Genomic DNA, 20,130 nt, shown 5'->3' on the forward strand with positions numbered 1-20,130 from the left:
ATTCGTGTTATTGGAGGCCTTGATGGTGTCGCGTCACGCGGCGGAGCATTTGGTGAATTTGGTTAATTTGAGCAATGATGGATTTGACCCATTCTGTACTTTTACCGTCTTGTTGGAGGATGAAGCCCAGGACCTTGATGTGGCTACGGCGAGGGATGGGCAAGTTGTTTACTGTCAGATTAATTAGGTTGCGATATTGGTTATTTTTCTTGGTTCTGTTGTCTAATACCACTACATATTCTGATTTCTCGTTTGAGCAGGTGAGTCCTACGTCATGTGTTTCGTCTAGTTTCGCTCTTTTTATTTCCATGCGGAGTTGCAAAACAAGCTCGGTGCTTGGCTGACTACTTCTTGACATCATTAAACTTCTCCTTACCTGTCCCTCTTCTCTCTCTCTCTCTCTCTCTCTCTCTCTCTCTCTCTCTCTCTCTCTCTCTCTCTCTCTCTCTCTCTCTCTCTCTCTCTCTCTCTCTCTCTCTCTCTCTCTCTCTCTCTCTCTCTCTCTCTCTCTCTCTCTCTCTCTCTCAATCTTGCGTCACTCATGCGGTGATCGTCCCGCATCGTTCCACACAACGCAATACCAAGAAGATGAAGCATACTAAACAACTACTGTTCGTGTCAGTATCCAAGCGATTTGTACCTGTTTTCCCTGTGGAGTTCAAGTCGACCCGTAAGAGACGGAGACCGACCACGTGTGCCGTGTGGCTACGGCCCGACAGGAGTTCAAGGCATCGGTACCTTCCAGATTCTTTCGCAGGAAGTAATATCAAGAACAAAAGGAGATAGAGTTGAGGGGCTATCAAGACGGTAGATTTAGGGATGGGGTATTAAGCTAAGGCGGCCATAGAGGTCGGAATTTTAAGTTACTGAGGAGGGAGGCGAAAGTGGAAAAAGACGGAACACTTCAGTGGGGGGTGGATGTCACGGCACAGTCGACAGCGTGAGTAGAAGAAGAAAAAAAGAAAGGAAAGGCCGGGAGAGCCCGGTTTGCTCTCCTGCACTGGAGGAATGGGGCTCAGGGAATAAAACGGGGGAGAGAAGAGGAAGAGATAGGAGTGGGAAAGCGCGCATTCTAGTCCCATTTCGGGCACTATAGTCTTTCACGCAAGTTTGTTTCACTCAGGAAACGTAAAAGGGCTTTCGTCGCCTTCTGCGAGGTCATGGTAAAGACCGATGACTTAGAATAGTTTCCACCGTAAATGGTCGATTGTCCAATCGGCTCAGCGCGGTGGCAAGCACGCTCCTCTCCGACGAGTATTCGGGGCAGCGACACAGCACATGTTCTATAGTCTCTTCCGCCCCGCAGGTGTCACAGTGGGCGCTGCTGGCCATACCGATGAGGAAGGAGTAGGCTTTAGTGAAGGTCACTCCTAACCACAGTCTACAAAGTAAAGTTGACTGGGGTCGAGACAGCCCATACGGAATACGGCGCTGAAGAAGAGGATCCTGAATATACAGACGGGGATTCGAAAAGTCCGGTGTGTTCCATTGCTGCATGGTAATCTTGCGTGCAAGGGAGCGAAGTGTCCTGGCGGCATCGGTCCTTGAAAGCGGAAGCAGAATGGTGCGGTCGCTCTCATGGCCTGTACGGGCAGCTTCATCCGCCAGCACGTTACCGATGACTACGCAGTGACCTGGAAGCCACTGGAAAATTACGTCATGGCCGGCTGTGATGGCTTGATGGAATTTTTCTCTTATCTCTGTCACCAGTTGGTGTAGGGGGCCGTAGCGCAGGGCTGCGCGTAAGCTCTGTAAGGCAGCCTTGGAATCCGAAAAGATCGCCCAATTTTGAGGAGTAGCTCCGATGATATGATCAAGAGCCTCACGAATGGCTGCAAGTTCTGTAGCTGTCGAGCTCGTGGTATGGCCAATACGGAATCGAGTTGTTACAAAATCTGCTGGCACAAACACTGCACCTGCCGAACTGGATGACGTTACTGAGCCATCTGTGTACACATGTTTCCGGTCGTTGTACCGCTCATGCAGTAACAGCAGCGTAAGCTGTTGAAGGGCCAATGATGACAAGCCGGCTTTTTTTCGAATTCCCGGAACACTGAGACGAATCTCAGGTTGTGCCAGGCACCACAACGGGGAGGTCGGTGTTGCCGCAGGGGCGTACCATGAAGGGATTTCAGCCCTGTGCGTTGTGGTAATGGCTGAAAAAGTAGATCGTGGTCTACTTTGAGGAAGCTGCGCCAGATGGTGAGAAGGCAGCCTCGTGAGGAGCCTGATGTACAGCGTAGTGTTTCAGTAGCCACGTACGTTGCTATTGGGTGTTCCTGTGCGATGCAAATGGTGCCCACTGTTGATGCACAACGCGGCAAACCAAGCCAAAGACACGTGCGCAGAGCCTGCGCTTGGACGCTCTGTATTACCCGCAGGTTAGTGGTACAAGTGTTGGAAATTGCTGGCAAGCTGTAACGCAAGGCGCCTAAAAAAAGTGCCGAGTACAGTTGCAGCATTCCTCTTAGAACCAATTCGGTAGGCCTATGAGAAAGGTGGCTCGGCAATCACCGCACCGCCACTTTCGACCATTCGGATCGGTAATTAAAGGTAGTATGCCTGAGTATACGTAAGGCGGTGACAAATTATCAGTCCCTCTTTTAAACGAGTATTGGGTAACTGAGGGGCTATGGCGCTGCTTCAAACCGGCGTATGCGTCAACCTTGTCCCTTGCGTTCCTTTTTCGAATTTCTGTAAATAACGGTAATGGCCCCGTGCGGGTAAAGGAAAAACTTAAGGCTAAATAAACATTGCGGGTTCGTAGAAAATAACAAGCAAAGGCATTCCGCCTCATTAAAACTAATGTTCAGTGCGCACAAATTGCACACACTACCGAGAAGTGATTAACTTGGAACTTGTGACATCGCAGACGACAGTTGCTGAATAATACTTAAGAATTGCCTCCCATTGTCCGCTCGTCATATCCTGGTACTGAGCTACGTCAAAAGTTCCCCCGCAATCTATCAGCACTCGCAAAGGATTGTTCCCTTAACGGATGTCTCGCTAACTTAAGAATCTATGCGTGTTGAGGTCCCCGACCTTGTTCTTTACAAGACTGCGAAAGCCTGCCGGAAAAAAGCAGGCCTGCATACCAAGTGAAAAACGCATCAGTTGCGGAGCCTCGCAGAAGACGCGAAGGCGCTAGCAACCTGCGTGAGAACGTCGCGCGATCTTATCAGCAGGCGAAGGCATCAAGGGCCGAGGAAGTATGCAGAGTCCGCTTGTGGCAGACATGACTTGCATGAGTTCCTTCCTCGCTAGTGATGTCACAGCAACTGCGTCAAGCGAAAGTGTGCCGACTCGTGTACAGATGAAATGAGAGCAGGGAAAGTGAGTTCTTTACGCGAATGTCCCATAAAGCACGTCTGAAGGTCGCACCGGAGGCCTTCGAGGGAATGCTGTACCGCTTTACCTGTATAGGGAAACTGAGGCAGTGATATCTGAGCGTGCAAGTAGGTCACAATAAGTTTCTCTGAATTGCAACAGCTGCTTGCCTTCAATAAACGCGTTAATTTGCTCGTAGGCAGAAAATGAAATCGTAGGAGCACACATGTCCTCCCCTTCCCCGAGAAACGTTATTTCAATTTGCGAGGTTAATTGCCTTGTCTGCGCTACACATCATTAAAACAAGAAATCCACTTCCGAACTGCCTCTTCCTTCTTCTCTTTTTTCTTTCCTGCTGGCCCTTTCTTTTAGGAAAGCGCTATCAACGGTTCGGTGGATTGGCCACCACACTGCACTGGCCCTTCACTACAGCGTTAATGTTTTTGAAAAGTTTGCTAAGAAATGCCATTGCTCAAAATTCCTCACATTTTTTTTTTTTTGTCCCAAACATTCCCCTCTTTCAAACTAAAAATTGTCTAAGAAATGAAGCGCTGTGACCACAAAATGCGGCAAGGTGTGCTGTTCGGAGATGCGGAGAAAAAAAAAAAAAGTGCTGAGCGTACGGCTCTGGATGAAACGATTGGCTGAAATTGAGTCACAATAGCTGCAAAAGTAACGCAATTGAAGCCAAAATAAAAGCCAGACATTGTGCTTTCTGAGCTCATAGTGCCCACTTGCAGGCACCTTGGACAAGCCAGAAAAAAAAATTGATTCGGGATCCACCATATCCAGATAAATCAACTTTGAAGGTCAATCTGTCCGATCTGATTCAAGTTTTAATACGCCGATTTATGGCTTAATACGTTACAGATCAGCTTGATTGAGGCGCCCCTACGTGGAGGGCTAGTGAATGAATGCACTGCCAGGTGTCTTTAAATGTCCTCTGTGTAGTCAATGCGCTCGCTTGAAACGACGAAGAAATAACGTATCTATAACACCCACAGTTTCTAAGGAACTTTGGAATAGTAGTTTTTTTTTTATTTCTGTAATAGAACTGCCACCCAGCCGAGAAAGCTATGATTACAGGCGGCCACTTGAAAGCCTATACTGGCCTCCAAAGCCGGCATGACGGGCCGCGCTCATTAAGACATTTCGGTTACGTTTTAATCACTCCCTGCTGTGGCTCAGTGATTAATTTTGTTTGTGAGCATGATGTCACGCCTGCAGTTCCTAGGCCCTTCAGCTTTTTTTTTTTATGGAGGTGAAAAACGTGCACCATTTTTTGAAAAAAACATATCGTGCACCTCGTAGTAATCGCCCCTCTGCGTCGCATGAGAGTACCTTCAGAGTGCCAAGAAGGCTTAGTAGTCGGAGAGTCCTAGATATCAGGTTAAGCTTGTTATTTATTCTTCGCCGCTACGTCGCATAACAAGGAATTCAAGTAGTGGAGGACGCACACCATCGGTTTGATGTAGTAAAGCCGGTGTCGAAATTGAAACGATAACGGCGTAGGCATTTCTGGGTGTAGGCGACGTCAAGAAGAATGTGATGTTATAATGTTTCGACCGGACGACTGAGATCAGGGCCGGTCCACTCAGTACGAAAGCGATCCACAATATTTATCTGTCGGCTGAGCTTTCAGAGTAATGTGTGTCCGCAGTTGTCTGAAATAAGTGTTGACATCACGTCTCGAAAAAAGGAACGATGCTACGTCAACTTTGAACAAGCTGTAGCAACAAGTTGCCTCTCGAAAATTCCCACGTATTCCAATGCAGCAAGAAATCCACTCATATATTATTCATGTAGGGCTCCTGCTTCGTTTGTAGGCACATCACAGATGGCACATACTAAAAGATTGTTGTGAATGTAAGCCGCGATTGGATGTAGAGCTTGAAGAGCCGTACATGAATGGATAAAAATGGCCAATTTAGATGAGAACGCAGTCTTCGTTTTCAAAAGCGTAGATCTTCTGTGCAATGACAGCGCAATTAAGTTTCAAATTTTAAAGCCCATAAAAACCAACTAACGAAATAAAAAAATGGATGTTATACACAGCCCTCACAAGATGAAGCAAAAATAAAAAACTCAGAAAATACCAAGGGAAACATGAAAAAAATTGTGAGAAACCACCAACGGCCTTCATCTGCACCTTCTGAAGCGTAACTGGCGAAGTTAGCGCATGTAACCGACATGATAGTGTAAGGGGGGAGGAAGAAAAAACTCAAATGAAGAGAACCATTGTATGTGCACGCTTGCGCATCAGTAGTCAATGCTCGGTATTCTTGTACATTTTTGGGTGAGCTCCAACTCACCGAATTGCTTGTGGAATCTGAGCGCTGATTCCTTTTTATAGTAGTTAAGCGTAGAATGTGTCGTAAGTGCGCAATTTATATCTAAATTAAATATTTCAGAGATGGCAATGTGACCCAGTTACGAACCAGGTCATGCGATATTTATGCTAGTTCAAAGTAGTGGCACACCGCTCGGCCTAATAGCCCAGCCAATAAGCAAAAGCTAAGTTTTTAGTCGTGATTCGCCGCAGCAAAATTTTGAATACAGTAGCCTTTCTTGGACACGCGAAAATTTTGGCCTGTCTGTATGCCTATCTGTTTTTCATTCCCTCGATTCAGCCCACGATGGAAGTATTCTTCCATCGTGATTCAGCCGCCCGGCCAGACGTTTACATAATTCCTGAACGAGACGCTAATGCAGGCATTGCGTCATGGTGCGACTTTTCTTTTTCCTGATTTTGGAAGCCCTACGTATTGAAGATGTTAGACGTCTTTGCAAATTCTCTGAAAGGCAACTTCGTTTCGTTTACTAACGACACTGACCAATTTAGTATTTTAATGTCGCCGTATAGCTTCTTGCCATTCGCATTGAGCCCCATCATGCCCTCGTTTTGTTTTTTTTGTTTTTTTTTTTAGGTTAGCCTTCCCTCATTATGCAGTTGTTTACCACGAACCAGCATTCGCGGGGGGGTCCTCGAATTGGACGGTGGGCAGCGCGAAGCCGTAGTAAGCTACCACACTACGCTGTCTCTAAGACTCGTGGTGCAGCTTCCCGTATTTTCCCGTTTATAACTGGCTTATGCAAAACGTTTATGCGCAGTAGAGGAAGGGGTGACAGGGGATGGGATGAGCCGACGTTGGCCTTAACGTCCTGCTTTGAGGAGGCCTAACGTCGTCACACGGTGCCCGCAGCTCGACATTCAACAAGCACGACGTTGCTTGGGACGTCGTAAGGTTCAACTTGAAGGTTACCTAGCGCTTAGCCTAAGCTTGGGACATGCGGCCAAACGTCACGCTTTGAGGTCCAACGTCAGCAACCAGTACCAATGGAAAAAGTACTGCCGGCACTCATCGCATTTCCAGCTCTGTATACCGGTTGACGTCGTAAGACCTCAAAACGAAACGTTAGGCCTAAGTTCCTGCGCTGCTGCCACTCTAGCGAAGTAATGCATACCCACGTAGGTGCACATAACCACAGTGGCGTATCTGTTACCGCTTTACAAACAGAACTATACGCTGCTGCAGCAAGTGGTGCTACATACGGTGCCGGGACATACACCAAAAATTAGCAGTGGCTTAGCTCGGCTATGCCACGATATACGAGGGTGAGCTAAGATTCAGCTGATTATTCTTAGCTTTCCTGGTTGTCTAGGATTAGCTTGATTGTCATGCATACTGCTGCTTCAATGACACACACACACGGTATACGAATTATGTGACACATGTATATCTATCAAGCGGCTCCGGCGCAGCGTCACCAATCGCCCCAGAGCTAAGCTGGTTCCACAGGCGCACGCCGGTGTTGCTGCGACGCACGAGCCGTCGGTTCCACACCCGGCCACCCCTCGCGTGATCATCAACTGGACCGAACCGCCACGTGCGGAACGAAGGTCGGCGAAGACGCTAGGCGCGTGGGGTGTGTGAGAGACGCCGGGCAGCGATCAACGTTCTGTGCGCCGAGTGACGTCACGGCTCCTCGCGCATGCGCAGCACGGCTCTCCAGGAGCCACGCGAAACTGCTCAACCTTGCCCAGTGTAGCTCACGGTACAAAAACACCAAGCAATCAATTAATCAATCTCTTACACTGCAAGAACTATGAGGGTCGACCAGGAGAGAACTCTGGACCCTGTATGCGCACTCTGATGCCTAGACGATGGTTGCACACACACAAAGAAGCAGACAGGTGCAATTCAGTATTGGCAAACGCTTTATAAGCAAAAGTACATATGCGGCTTTTTCACGAGTTGCGTGGTTGGCGAACACAAGCCGTATGTAGTTTTTTATAATAATTCGCCTTATGGTTAGCTGATGGCGACACTCAGTAAGTGTACCACACTCAGTAGGCGTATCATTCGGTTTCTGTATCACACCGCGGGTGGTGCAGGATCCCAGCTGCATGCACAAAAGCGTTAGCGCGTTAATCTTGAATCAGATCCCCGTTAGCTAGCGGGAAACGTGTCATTGCATCAAACTCGCGGATCAACCTATAACGCCCTGCATGCAAAACAGGCTAGCCCGCACACGACGAGCGGTGCAGAAGGCTGCTTTCACAAGCTACTATAGGGACGGCCTCGCGAACTCTCCCTGGAATTGCGCAGTTACGCCTCCTAAAAGTCAAAAGTGATCGCTTACGTGTGTATAGCGATTCTGTGGGTAGCTTAGCGATAGAGCGAAAGGTAGCCAAGGCTATTTCCACAGATAAACAAACCGAGTCGCTAACGTCTCGGGTAGCTCTAGCCTGGAGTGGTTCTTCATTTTTTAACCCAGGAGAAAGCGTGATGAGAGAAGAGCGACCGCAAGTCGACGCGCACAAAAGAAAGCGGCGAGCTAGCGGAAAGTGTTCTGGATTTATCTTTTTCGTGTTTCTTAGGCGAGTACTGCATCATCCCGAAGCACGCACGGATTTAGAACAAGGCTAGTTGCAGGATATGAGGGCTGACTAAATAGTTATAACTCACTGCGAGCCTTGACACCAAACGCGAGTGGCATACAAGGAATTGCCGCGGGCACGTGTTTTCTGAGTTAGAGGCTTCGCGTGGTGTTCGTTCCTCGATCTACCCGGGTGTTTTGCATTGCCGATTTTTTTACTGCTTGTATTGTTTGCAGGTTTACCTTGCGGTTTCTTATCCCGCCTTTTCTGTAAGCGACGTCGATACATTTTTTTCTTTGATTCTTCTGTCATCAAATTACTAAGTTGGATGACCAGAATATGCTTGCCGCACTAGTATTTCTTTCATGACCATTGTGAACAACGTGAAATTTCCATTATAAGTGTCCAGAAGATGTTTTGTGTGCGGTAGATGCCCTCGAATTTTTCCTCTTTTTGTCCGATTACTTTGCATGCAATAATGATACGCGCGTCTGGTGAGTCCTGTAGGGCGCTTAAAATAAAATTAAAATCCCTTCCCTCCGGCAACACTGGTGCAAGCGAAGCTTGACCTCAGTGAAAGCCAAGCCGACCAAAATCGAAACGCAATGACCACAAAACTAAAATGAAAGCACTTTAGCCAAATCAAAAGGCAATGACCGAAATGAGAACGCGAAACCACCGATCGATAAAAATGAAAACCTTTCATTTCGATGAGATTTACCCGAACGCGAATATTTGGCGTCGCTATTGTAGACCATTCTTCTGCGGTTACCGGGATAATTTACGTTCTTCGGTAGCTGCCCGCTTCTCCACGGAGGGTACCACTCGCGGCCTGCAGACGCCGCACCAGGAGGTGAACTTCCTGCCGAGAGCAAGCGCCCGCACCTGTGGTGTGAGGTGATGCGAACGACGACAGAGATCGGCTCCCATCGTGACGTGGTATTTTTTATTTATTTTATTTATTTTCAATACTGCCAGTCTCGGGCGAGACCATAGCAGGTGGGCATTCATACAATTTCAGCAGGAACAACAGCGACGGCCTAACATTGGCCAACAAGCAAAAACAACAATAAACTGTACAATAAAAGAGTACCACACACTTTCACTTCACGTGCAGAACCATTGAGTTGTTCAGCATCGTCAACGTTGAGGTTTCCCTCAGGGAGCCCTTGCGGGGTGTTACATAAGGGGAAGGTCAAAACAACGGTATAGACACAACAATGGTGTAGACACAAGAATACAGACAACAATACAGACGTACAGACATGTAAACAATGTAAAGACATAGACATACAAAGTATTTGCGGAGTGTAGACCACCGCAGTTTAGTTTCGAAAAAGCATCAAATTCCCTCCACCCAGTTCACGCTTCAAAGCGAACGCGACGGCTCCCTTCCCCCCCCCCCCCCCTCCCTCCCCCTCCCCACTTCCTTCTTCTTTGATGTCCAAGTGACGAGTAGAAGCAGGAGCTCTCCGCTCACAGGAAGACGACGCACACCGGTCGCCACCCTCAGTTTAGTTCGGCTCCCCCCCTCGACCGAAAGGCCTCAGCTGTGTAGAGCGACACTTGTGCGAGCGCGCCCGCGCCACCTGGAACGGCGAGCGAGAGCGTCCCCCGAGAAGGGTAATAATCCCCGGGAGGCGTATTTCCAAACGCTTCACTGCACAGCGCCCCACAAGGCATGTGTCTTCACGTGATACGGAACGTTTTAAACGTGGTCCTAGGCTGCACCCCGAACGTAAAGTGACCTAAAACATACCAAATCACCACTTATAACAAAAACAACACGACGAATCCAGTTCTTCCACAATTAAAAAATAAGGGAGTCAGTTTAGAAAAAAAAAATGCGCTAAAAAAGTCTAAGTAGTCCCACTGAGGTTAGAACCCAGGCCGTCAGTGCAAGCACCCAGAACTCTACCTCGAGGCTACAGAGCCCGAACGGCAGCATCATTTTAGCAGAAGCTCAATAATAAAACCACACAGGTCAGGTGGGGCGCTGTGCAGCGAAGCTTTCGGAAACACGCCCCTGAGATGGTTTCAGTCTACTATAAGCTCCAGCACAGGCACAGTAAACACTTTATCCCTGACCAATCCCCCCAACTGGGTACACCCCTTGTCAAAATTTTTTAGGCCGGTGGTAGGCCTTTTCGACCACAAAGAATTAGAAGAATAAGCTTTACCTTTAAATTTCTCACAAATATTTTACGACAGTAAGAAAGAAAGGTATTTTCTCTTGCTTTCCGGTACAAAACATTTCAGCCTCGCTCGGTACGTAAGCTAGTGCATTGAATTTTTTTGCGGCCTCGCATTTCCTGCTTGGCATACAAAGTTTTGACAAAGATTGTACCGGCCAAACACTTTAACAGCGTCGCCATCATCAACATTGCCATCGTCGTCATTAGAGGACGTGGATAAAGTTGGCTTTGCCGCAAGGCGTATCGGCGTACGCCACCGCTGACGGCGTAAGCCTCGCTTGAAGACAGCGCTACGGTCGAGGAAACATGAAACGCGAAATACAGAAAACGTTTGCTCGAAAAGCTGCAGATTCCGTGCTTGAAGACACTATACAGCTTTTATGCAGTAGAAAGATGTCTATGATCGAGCGGCAAATTTGTCATGCTTAGATCGAAGCACATTAAATTGAAATGTCAAGATAGCGCGGCTGCCCTTCGAGGCATTTTCATCCCTCACTGAATGGGGTTTGAGGACGGCGTCACCGAGCGTAATTAGCTCATCGGTTGACGCCATTAAAAACAAGGCAAATTTGTCAAGGACGTGGAGCCAGCTCCGCGTGGCTCTCGAAACACAGCGACGCAAAAGTGTCGTTCACTCATGTGCGGCCGGGTGCTGTCGAAGTCGAAAGAATATAGTAATGAACAAATAAAATCTCTGACGAGAATAGCAGGTGCTGTTGTTAGGGCACTCGCCCGGTGAATGGGGATCCTTAGTCCAGGTTCCTCTGGCTGCGGCTGGCTGTGCGGGCCCCTTTCACCAGGTCAAGCTTGAACGTGGGTCCTTGCTGGTCAAACACGCCGTCCACTGTTGTATGGAGCGGTTAGGGACTGGTTTCAGATTAGCTCTTTTCTGGCCCTACCATACCTGATTGTATGGGGTGTCGGGTGTTAGTTGCACGTAGCTTGATATTCCGTTTGATATACGGCACGAAGAAGGATGCGGTGCGTATATGTGTTAGTCTGGAGTCGTGTAAAGGTGCTGGCTTCCATTTGTGCCGGTAGTCTGCCAAGATGTCCGTGTATATATAGCTCAGGATAGGTTGCGGGTTATGTGGAAGAGAGGATGATTCCCCCGTGAGAGAAATGGGCCGGTGTACAAAGCGCGGGCAGCGGCTGGTGCCGCCTTATACCCCTCAAGGGATTCGTGTCCTGGCACCCATACTTCGGAAATGCTCGCTCTTGTTAGAAAGAGTTGAAGTGCCTTTTTGGAAATGCGACCTTGTAGATAATTTCTGCAAGCTGCTGAGAGTCGGTAATTATGGTGATCGTGTCTTGGGTAGTCGTCAGATTTGGCGGCTTCTTTGGTAGGATCAATCTATCGTGTTTTGACCAGCCGCGGTGGCTCAGGGGCTAAGGCATTGCGCTGCTGAGCTCAAGGTCGCGGGTTCGATTACCGGCCGCGGCGGTCGCTTTACTGATGTAGGCGAAAAGAAGCAAAAACGCCCGTGTGTACGAGATTTCGGCTCACGTTAAAGATCCCCAGGTAGTCAAAATTAATCCAAAGCCCTCCACTACGGCGCGCCGCATCGCCTGCATTGCGTCGGCGCGTTAAACCCTACAATCAATCAATAATCTCTCTTATTTTGACTGTACAGGACGTTATAATTCATGCCTCCGTTCATTCACTACACAGGTTGCATGTTATAGGATGGTGCGGATAGGGTAAAGCGTCCACATAGCAAGCAGGTATTCCGGTCCTTCTTATATCTGGCGGACATGGCTCGCAGTCGGGCAATACTTCTGGCCTCGTACTCCGAAGGCATGTTTCTTGGTATTGGAGCCACTCGTGTGTGCTGTCGGATCTTCAAAGCTACGTTCGTTTCTTTGCCTTCAGTTGGTGTCGTCACAAAGCATAAACCCGAAGGGGCCGGGGGGAGGGGGGGGGGGTGCTTTCTTCTTCCAATACTTGGAGTGAGTCGAGTTGAGTTCAAGTTGTCCAATCCTAACCAGATGAAAACCTGCGCTTCAGCCTAGTTGTCTGAAGCGCGCGCGAAGTGGTCGGTATTAACTATGAAATGGGTGGACCTCAAACTATAGCACTAAAACGCGTGAAAAACATGTGTGACGTAATTAAAATAGTTGGCGTGTCACCTGCGAACAGCATATGGTGTTCTCTCTTCTGCCGCCCACTACACATTTAGCGTATGCATAATGGCTCTACATAAGCTACAAATTGCGTCTGACGCAGAATGATCTTTTTCGAAAGGAAGGTTGCTACGCACAGCGGACCCGTGTGCTCTTAGGTGTGATTAGCCATGGCGAACCATGCTGAACCATTACACACGTGCCACAACCAGCAACTTAACCATTGCCTGTACTAAGGGAAGGCGCTTTGATAAAGCAATATCCTGAAAACGCGTTCGCCAGGTTTACGTTTGGAAGCAGTAACAACGGGGTCCGTTTGCTCCGCTCTGCTTTTGCCAGAGGGACCGCCATCGGCAATGCCATGCTGGATGCGCAAGCATTCACCGGTGTTCCCCGCGAGACTTGCACTGCGCCCGCCGGCCTTCTCGAAGATAGATGGCAGGAATAGAACGCAGCATCGATCAGCTCTGCATTTCTCCTATATTCGCTCGCCCACCCAGCAGTGAGCGCCATCCAATGATTTGGGTTTCTGGGGCAAGGACATCCGCATACTAGGAAGTAAGAGTAAACAAAAATGGTGTGGGATAACACGTACACGTTGGTTGCAAGTACGCGAGGTTGCGAGCGCTTCGCGAGGCTTGGGTCGTAAAAAATTTCAGTGCAGCTTCGAGTGTAGCGTCTCACCCGGCGTGGTAAGCACAAATAAGCTAAAAACTGCTTGAAATTCACACCCTGCAATGAGGCAATGAGGTGAGATCCAGTGGTAGATACCAGGCCTGGCGCACACTACTTTCTATGTAGTGAAAGCGTTTGCGACGCAATTAAAGCATCGCCCGCAGGAGCCCGCGTGTTTACGATAGCAATCTGACTGCAAATCAATCTATCCTCGCTCAAACGGATAAGGCGGGAAAAAATGGGCAATCTGCTTCTTTACCCTGGCGAGCGAGCGTTACTGCATGCTCGTGGCTCCTTACGTGGATATGTTCACTCAGAGAATATAGCGATTTCAGTACGATGGTGTCCTCCGTGGGAAATTCGGGACAGTTGAGGGCACACGTTTTGCCTCTGTGTACTTTGTTACCATCTTGAAAGCACAATGACTACAAAATGAAGGTAAATATTCCGACATACCGGCATGTTCGCTATCTGGCTTTTTACGTAACTATATATAGCCGCGCTTCTTTCTCTGTTCCTTAATGCCAACTCAAAAATACCTATCAGATAGGCTAAAGAACGTTCCATGTACCAACAAGCTATACAAGGTCGAGCTGTATGCGACAGCCTTCATGTGCAGTCAGACTCGATCTAACGAAACCAGAGTTTAAGAATTTCTTTGTCTAACGAACAAATTCGGATTTCCCTGGAGCTGCCTATACGGCTCAATGATTTTATGAACTCTAACTAATGAAATAGATTCAGCGCAATTCCCAGTTAATGAAGTATTCCGAGCTCCGCAAGTCCTCAACACAAGCAAGAAGAATAAATCCAGCCCAGTTCCTGGGAACAGCTTCGCCGGCTCAACGCGGTGGCAGCAGATCTCAGCTTTCACGGCTATCTGAGCACCGAAGCAGACGCAGACGCCGACACGATGGAGGTATTGAACGATTAAGAAATTGTTCAGTTAGTTTCCGGCGCACAAGAGATGTCGGAGGGTGCTGACGACCCAGAAACTGCTGAACCTCCTGCGCCCACTCCAGGCAGGTGATAGACTCTATTCGCTTGCTCAGGCACTTTTCTGGGGCTCTCGAAGGAACCGCGAGGACACGTTGAACGCGCTTGCGTGCTACGAAAAGTCGGCACGCCCAATGCTAACGAAGCGCACGCAGGCAGTGGCTTTCCTGGGCAGACTTTCTTGCCAAGAAATAAATTCGTTACCCCAGCAACCCCAGCGTTTATTTTAGGCCAGGTTCAGACTGTTGTCGCAACTGGCGTAATATCTTTAAATAATGACCTCATTTGACGTCTCAGCGAACCGAACTGCGTGAAACGCCGTTTTTTTTTTTACGCCCATAGCGCACGATATGACGGTTACATCGGTAGTCTGAACATAGCCTTACCCACCGTGGTGACTCAGTGGCTAAGGCGTTGTGTTTCTGAGCACAAGGACGCGGGTTCGATTCCCGGCCGCGGCGGCCGCTTTCCTGATCGAGGCGAAAAGCACAAAGTCCTGTGTGTACGAGATTTCGGCGCACGTTAATAATTCTCACGTGGTCAAAATTAAATCCGAAGCCCTCCACTACGGCGCGCCTCGTCGCCTGCGTTGCGTCGGCGCGTTAAACCAATGAATCAATCAATCAATTGCTCAATCAATTGACCAATCCAACAATTGAGCAATCAATCAAGTATTAATTAATTAATTATTGACCATCCTATTTTCAGAGCGAACATTTAGCGCATTGCTAAATTAGCGGCAGACGAGCGCCGCGACCGCCGAAATTACGATGTCGTGGTTGGTGCTGGGATGCGCCTCCCTTTAGACATAGAATTTATGGAACCAACTGCTTGTAAAATGACAGTCCCAATTTTATGAAGTTCTCAATTTAACGAAATATATGACAGTCCCCAGTGACTTGTTAGATCGGTTTGTAACGGTATATGAGTGTTCCTATTCTTACCAACCTATAACAGCGTCCTTCCTGTCTTTCGGTTCTTCTGAATCCAATTTATATTGTAATCTTTTAATTTACATTATTTTGTTTATTTTGTATTATTACCGATTTGGTAATTCCTCTCGCGTTGGTAGCGGCTACAACAGCTCTTAGCTAAACATAATAGTAACGCTGTTGAAACTCATCAATATCCTTTAAAATTGTCTGTTTGAAAAAAGGCCGTGTCTTGTGTGTTTTGGCTCTTCTGTGTTTTGAAAAATGTAGCGCTATCTGGAATACCGTCTGGCTGAAAGGTAGAGTTCGCACTCGAATACTAACCAGAACGCACATTTTCGTGGTGTTCGTTGGCCACAAGTAAAACAACGACAAGTCTTAGTCTTAAAAACAAAGTGTAGTCATCGCACGCAGTAAAGACATCTGGAAAATGTCTTCGTTTTAAGTCCACAAACCGGCATCTGGGAATTATAACGCTCAAGTTCAATCCGTATGTTCGCGTTATAATCCGCCCTAAAAGTGTGGTCGACGTGCTCAAATAGCATGCTCCTATAATCACGCCGTTAATGTTTGTTTGCTTACTATAATGATTATTTTTTGTTTCACTTTTCAAGTATGCAACCTCATTTTCAAAAAAAAAAGAACTTAAACCTGCGGATTAACGTGGAGCAGAAACACGCAGCCTTCGAAGGGCGCCGCAGTTAACGTCAGAGGATTGATTCAAAACAACTTGAGCTATTTGACTTAAAAATCTCGTGCAAACCGGCGTTGTTTTCTTTTTGTTTCTTTTTTTTTTTTTGCAAATTAGCAGTCACTAGCGCCATTGAACCCGTGACTTTGACATCAACTGGAGAACGCCTTAAGCACAAGCTCAGCGCTTAGGCCACATCTTTTTGAGACTAAGTTTCGCATAAACTGTGATTATCCTTCACAGATGGGTACAAAACGTCATAATTCTTTCTCTTGCCTTTTAGCATAACAGCTTCCGGACGGTGGTGAAAGGCCAAAATGGCCATTCATGCAACAACAGTCATCGCATTGCTGCTTATCACGACCCAGTCGGTGTTGTCATACAAGATCACCAAGCTCAACCCCCTCGTGAAAACTCACTCAGGTCTGGTGCGTGGCTTCAAGGAAGATGTCTTCGGGCTCACCGTCGACACGTTCCTCGGAATCCCGTACGCCGAGCCCCCCGTCGGAAAGCTGCGCTTCATGCGCCCCGTGCCGGTGAAACCGTGGCTTCGGGAGTTCAGGGCCCTCTTCTTGCCACCGTCGTGCGTCCAGCCTTCCGTCTATTTCAACAGAATCATCAACATCACGGGTGACGAGCGAAGTGAAGACTGCCTCTACCTCAACGTCTGGGCGCCGGCGCCCGAGTCTTGGGGGCCTAAAGACCAGCTGAAGGCTGTCATGGTTTTCTTCCATGGCGGAGCCTTTTTTTTTGGCAGTACGAACTGGCACTTTTACGACGGCTCGCGGCTCGCCGCTCTGGGTGACGTTGTGATTGTGACTGTCAACTACCGCCTGGGACCACTCGGCTTTATGAACGCCAAGGGACGCCTGGGAAAGCCACTGGGAAACCAAGGACTGCACGACCAGCATCTCGCCATGCTCTGGGTCAAGCAGAACATCCGTTACTTCGGTGGAGACGAAAACACAGTCACGCTCTTCGGACAGAGCGCGGGCTCCATTTCCATCGGCTACCACCTCGTATCGCCTTCCAGCAAGGGTTTGTTCAGGCGCGCCATCATGCAGAGCGGTAGTCCTTACTGGACCGTGGGGCAGATGGAAAAAGAGGACAGCTTCACAAAGGCTGCTGTTAAGCTTAGGTGTGTTGATCGTGGTGCAGAGGAGGTCACCGACTTCGACTCGGCCTTGAGCTGCCTACAGGAGAAGAACGCCTCGGACATTCTTTCCGCTCTGCAGTCGCGGAACGGAAGAGTCCAGCTGACCTACCATCCGAGTCACGGTGACGATCTCGTTCCGAAAGACGTGCCCGATGCCATCAGAGGTGGCTTCGTCAACGACGTCGACCTGCTCGTCGGCGTCGTCAGGGACGAAGGGAGTGTCTTCATAGAGTACTACATGTCGCCCGTCCTGGACTTCACGGATGTGTCCAGGATGCAGAAGGGAACCATGGACGTGTACTTCATGCTGCTCTTCCGATTTCTTCACCAGAAGAACGTCCAGGAAATACGAGACTTTTACCTAGAGACCGCCACTGAAGAGCCCAGTAGCTTTCTGAAGAATACATCTAACGCTATGGGAGACTTTGCCTTTCTCTGTCCTCTGCAGTTTTTCGCCGAAGACTTCGCCAGGAGAAACAACAGCGTCTACTTCTACGAATTCGCCCATCGGCCAAGCTACTCTTGGAACGCAGAATGGGCCGGCGTGACACATTTTGAAGAGATCCCCTTCATGTTTGGCTACGCATTGGACAACGAGCTGTTCAACATCACGCAAGAGGAAAGAGCGCTCGCCCTTTTCATGATGTATACGTGGACACATTTTGCCAAAACTGGGTAAGTCAGGACAAACGGAAAGAAATGAACCTGTGAAATAGGACAGATACTTGCGTAGTTTTTATCATGTAATTAGCGGTATATTACAGTTAATTGTTTTAGGCCCAGTTCCTGTAGCCTTCTTCTATGCCTTCAGTTGAGTACGAAAGGGTACTTCATAGTTCGAGGACTGACATCGCGCGGTATTATGCTGAAAAGGCAAGACATCGTGCGGTGGAATGGCTTGCGGTTTCAGCCCACATTCTGAGTAAAGGTGTAAGAGGCGCATCCAGTTTATTCACAATTAGGGCGGATGACTATACACTCAATGGCGTGTTTTGGCGCTAGTTTTCTTAATGGCCTGCACGCGCCAGCTGCATGGCCCGTTTAAAGAGACAAGTTTATCAACCCTTAAAGAGCCATGAAAACAAAATACAAGTTCCGTTAATTAAAAAGACGGCTTTGCCTGATAACAATGATATATGTTTTATCGCAATCTTCAAAAAAAATGGAAATATTAAAGAAAGCAGGCAAAGCAGCGGCGATCCCCAGCCACCTTTTGGCAACGCCTCTATGACGTCATAGAACCTTGTTTGTGCGATTGGCGGCCTCCGAGTAATCATCGCCATGATACATGACCGGATGATTGTAGTGCGGCCTGAAGTTCCGTTTGATCACATCACTTGAATTCTAGCGTGGCGGACACTGATAACTATGTTTGTCGTGCTGGCAGCCATTGTGTTCCTGCTGCCCGTAATGAGTCACTGTCGCACGAAATTGAAACTTTTTGAATATTTCTTGAGTTTTTTTTTCATAAAAATACCCCGTTCGTAACAGAAAGATCGCTTAGTGAGTTACCAAAGGCTAGTTTAAAGTTGAAAGAAGTGGTATTTTGCCTTCACGGCCGCTGTAAGCGTGCCTCCCCCTCTAGCGTACGCCCTAACTATGCCCGCGCACTGCCGGTGTTGGCGTCTTGTATCTGCTCTGCTGTCGCAGGCAAGTCCCGGACATCAACGGCAAACGGTGGCCGCCATTCAGCGCTTCTAAGCCGAGCTACGTGGAGCTGAACCTGCCGGACTCCCAGATCAAGTCGCCTGTTTCGAACGGGCGTTGCGAGTTCTGGAGATCTCGACTGAACGGGGAAAACAGGACGACAACGAAGACGACGACGACGACGACGACGACGACGACGGCTCCAGACTGAGAAAGCAGCCTTTAGCTGCTCTTCTCCCATCGCTGTACATAGTGTTTCTCATACATTGTCGAAAAAAATCATGCAAAAACGTTTTGTACATTTCTGTTTCAACGCACACAGTAGCACAAACCTGCACCCAATGGCGACGTTGCTAACTTACTACTACGGTTTTAGTATACCCTTATTACAACACGGCTGACGTCATGTAGCGCGACATTTGAAAGCTTCACAGTTGTTAATATTTCTTCCATTAACCCTGAAACGCCGAGACAATGAATACAATAGATGAAAATTCTAATGCTTTAATACATTATAATTTGTGACTCAAACAACAACAAAACACGAAGAAAAGGTTTTTTTATCTCCCGAGGTTATAAAATTACACAATGTATCATATATGGTACACTGGGCATTAAGACTAGCTAGCAGTGAAAACTGAAAAAGCAATTTGCTTTTCAAAAGTCAAAGTTTTCCTTAAAGCATCTTTTATGAGCGTGTTTTATGATGGAGGCGAAAAGCAAAAACGTCCGTGTGTACGAGATTTCGGCGCATGTTAAAGATCCGCAGGTGGTCAAGATCAATCCGGAGCCCTCCACTATACGGCGCGCCGCGTCGCCTGCGTTGCGTCGGCGCGTTAAACTTTACAATCAATCAATTAAAAGCGTCTTTTAGGGCAACTATTGTAACTACTACTACTAAGCCTCTCTTTATCTCCCGCCCCCTCTTACTCCTAGCTATATGGACTACTCAGGTGAACCTAATTCTGATCTGGACCGCCCTTTCACTCTCCGGGAGCTGGAGGCGGCCCTGGTTGGAAATGCTAAGCGTTCTGCTCCTGGAGAAGACGCCATCACATACACGGCTCTCCGCAACCTCCCCGACAATGCGAAAGAGTTCCTCCTCCAGATTTTTAATCAAGCTTGGGACAGTGGCAGCCTACCTAGCTCCTGGACGTCTTCCCTTATCACCATGATTCCCAAACCTGGAAAACCTCCTTCCATCGCTAACCTTCGGCCTATATCCTTAACGTCATGCGTTGGTAAGACCCTTGAGCGTATGGCTCTGACTCGCCTCTCTGAATTTCTCGAAAGGAGGGACTTCTTCCCTCTTTCTCTCATCGGATTCCGTCGCCGTGTCGGTGCTCAGGATATGTTTTTGCTTCTCCAGCACACCTTTCTCTCTTCCACCCCCACCCAAATCCACGCTCTGGTGACCGTCGATGTCCGTAAAGCCTTTGACAGTGTGTGCCATGCCTATATCCTGGCACAGCTTGCCGCAATGTCCTGCGGCTCCCGCGTGTACT

The 20,130-nt window shown here is 48.2% G+C and overlaps 1 protein-coding gene across 4 annotated transcripts in view; it reads left to right on the forward strand.

Moving 5' to 3' along the window:
- LOC144179054 (acetylcholinesterase-1-like) overlaps positions 1-18,910 on the forward strand; it is a 65,401-nt gene extending 46,491 nt beyond the window's left edge. For all 4 annotated transcript variants that reach the window (XM_077707235.1, XM_077707234.1, XM_077707237.1 and 1 more), the window contains 2 exons: positions 16,106-17,653; positions 18,629-18,910. In XM_077707235.1, coding sequence (XP_077563361.1) covers positions 16,140-17,653; positions 18,629-18,836 — 1,722 coding nt within the window. In that variant the 5' untranslated portion in view covers positions 16,106-16,139 and the 3' untranslated portion in view covers positions 18,837-18,910. The remainder of the gene's footprint in view (positions 1-16,105; positions 17,654-18,628) is intronic.
- Positions 18,911-20,130: the final 1,220 nt, after the last annotated feature.

Source organism: Haemaphysalis longicornis, unplaced genomic scaffold, assembly GCF_048455015.1.
Source record: "Haemaphysalis longicornis isolate Haplotype H1 unplaced genomic scaffold, Haemaphysalis longicornis Haplotype H1 scaffold_4, whole genome shotgun sequence".
Taxonomy (NCBI): Eukaryota; Metazoa; Arthropoda; class Arachnida; order Ixodida; family Ixodidae; genus Haemaphysalis; species Haemaphysalis longicornis.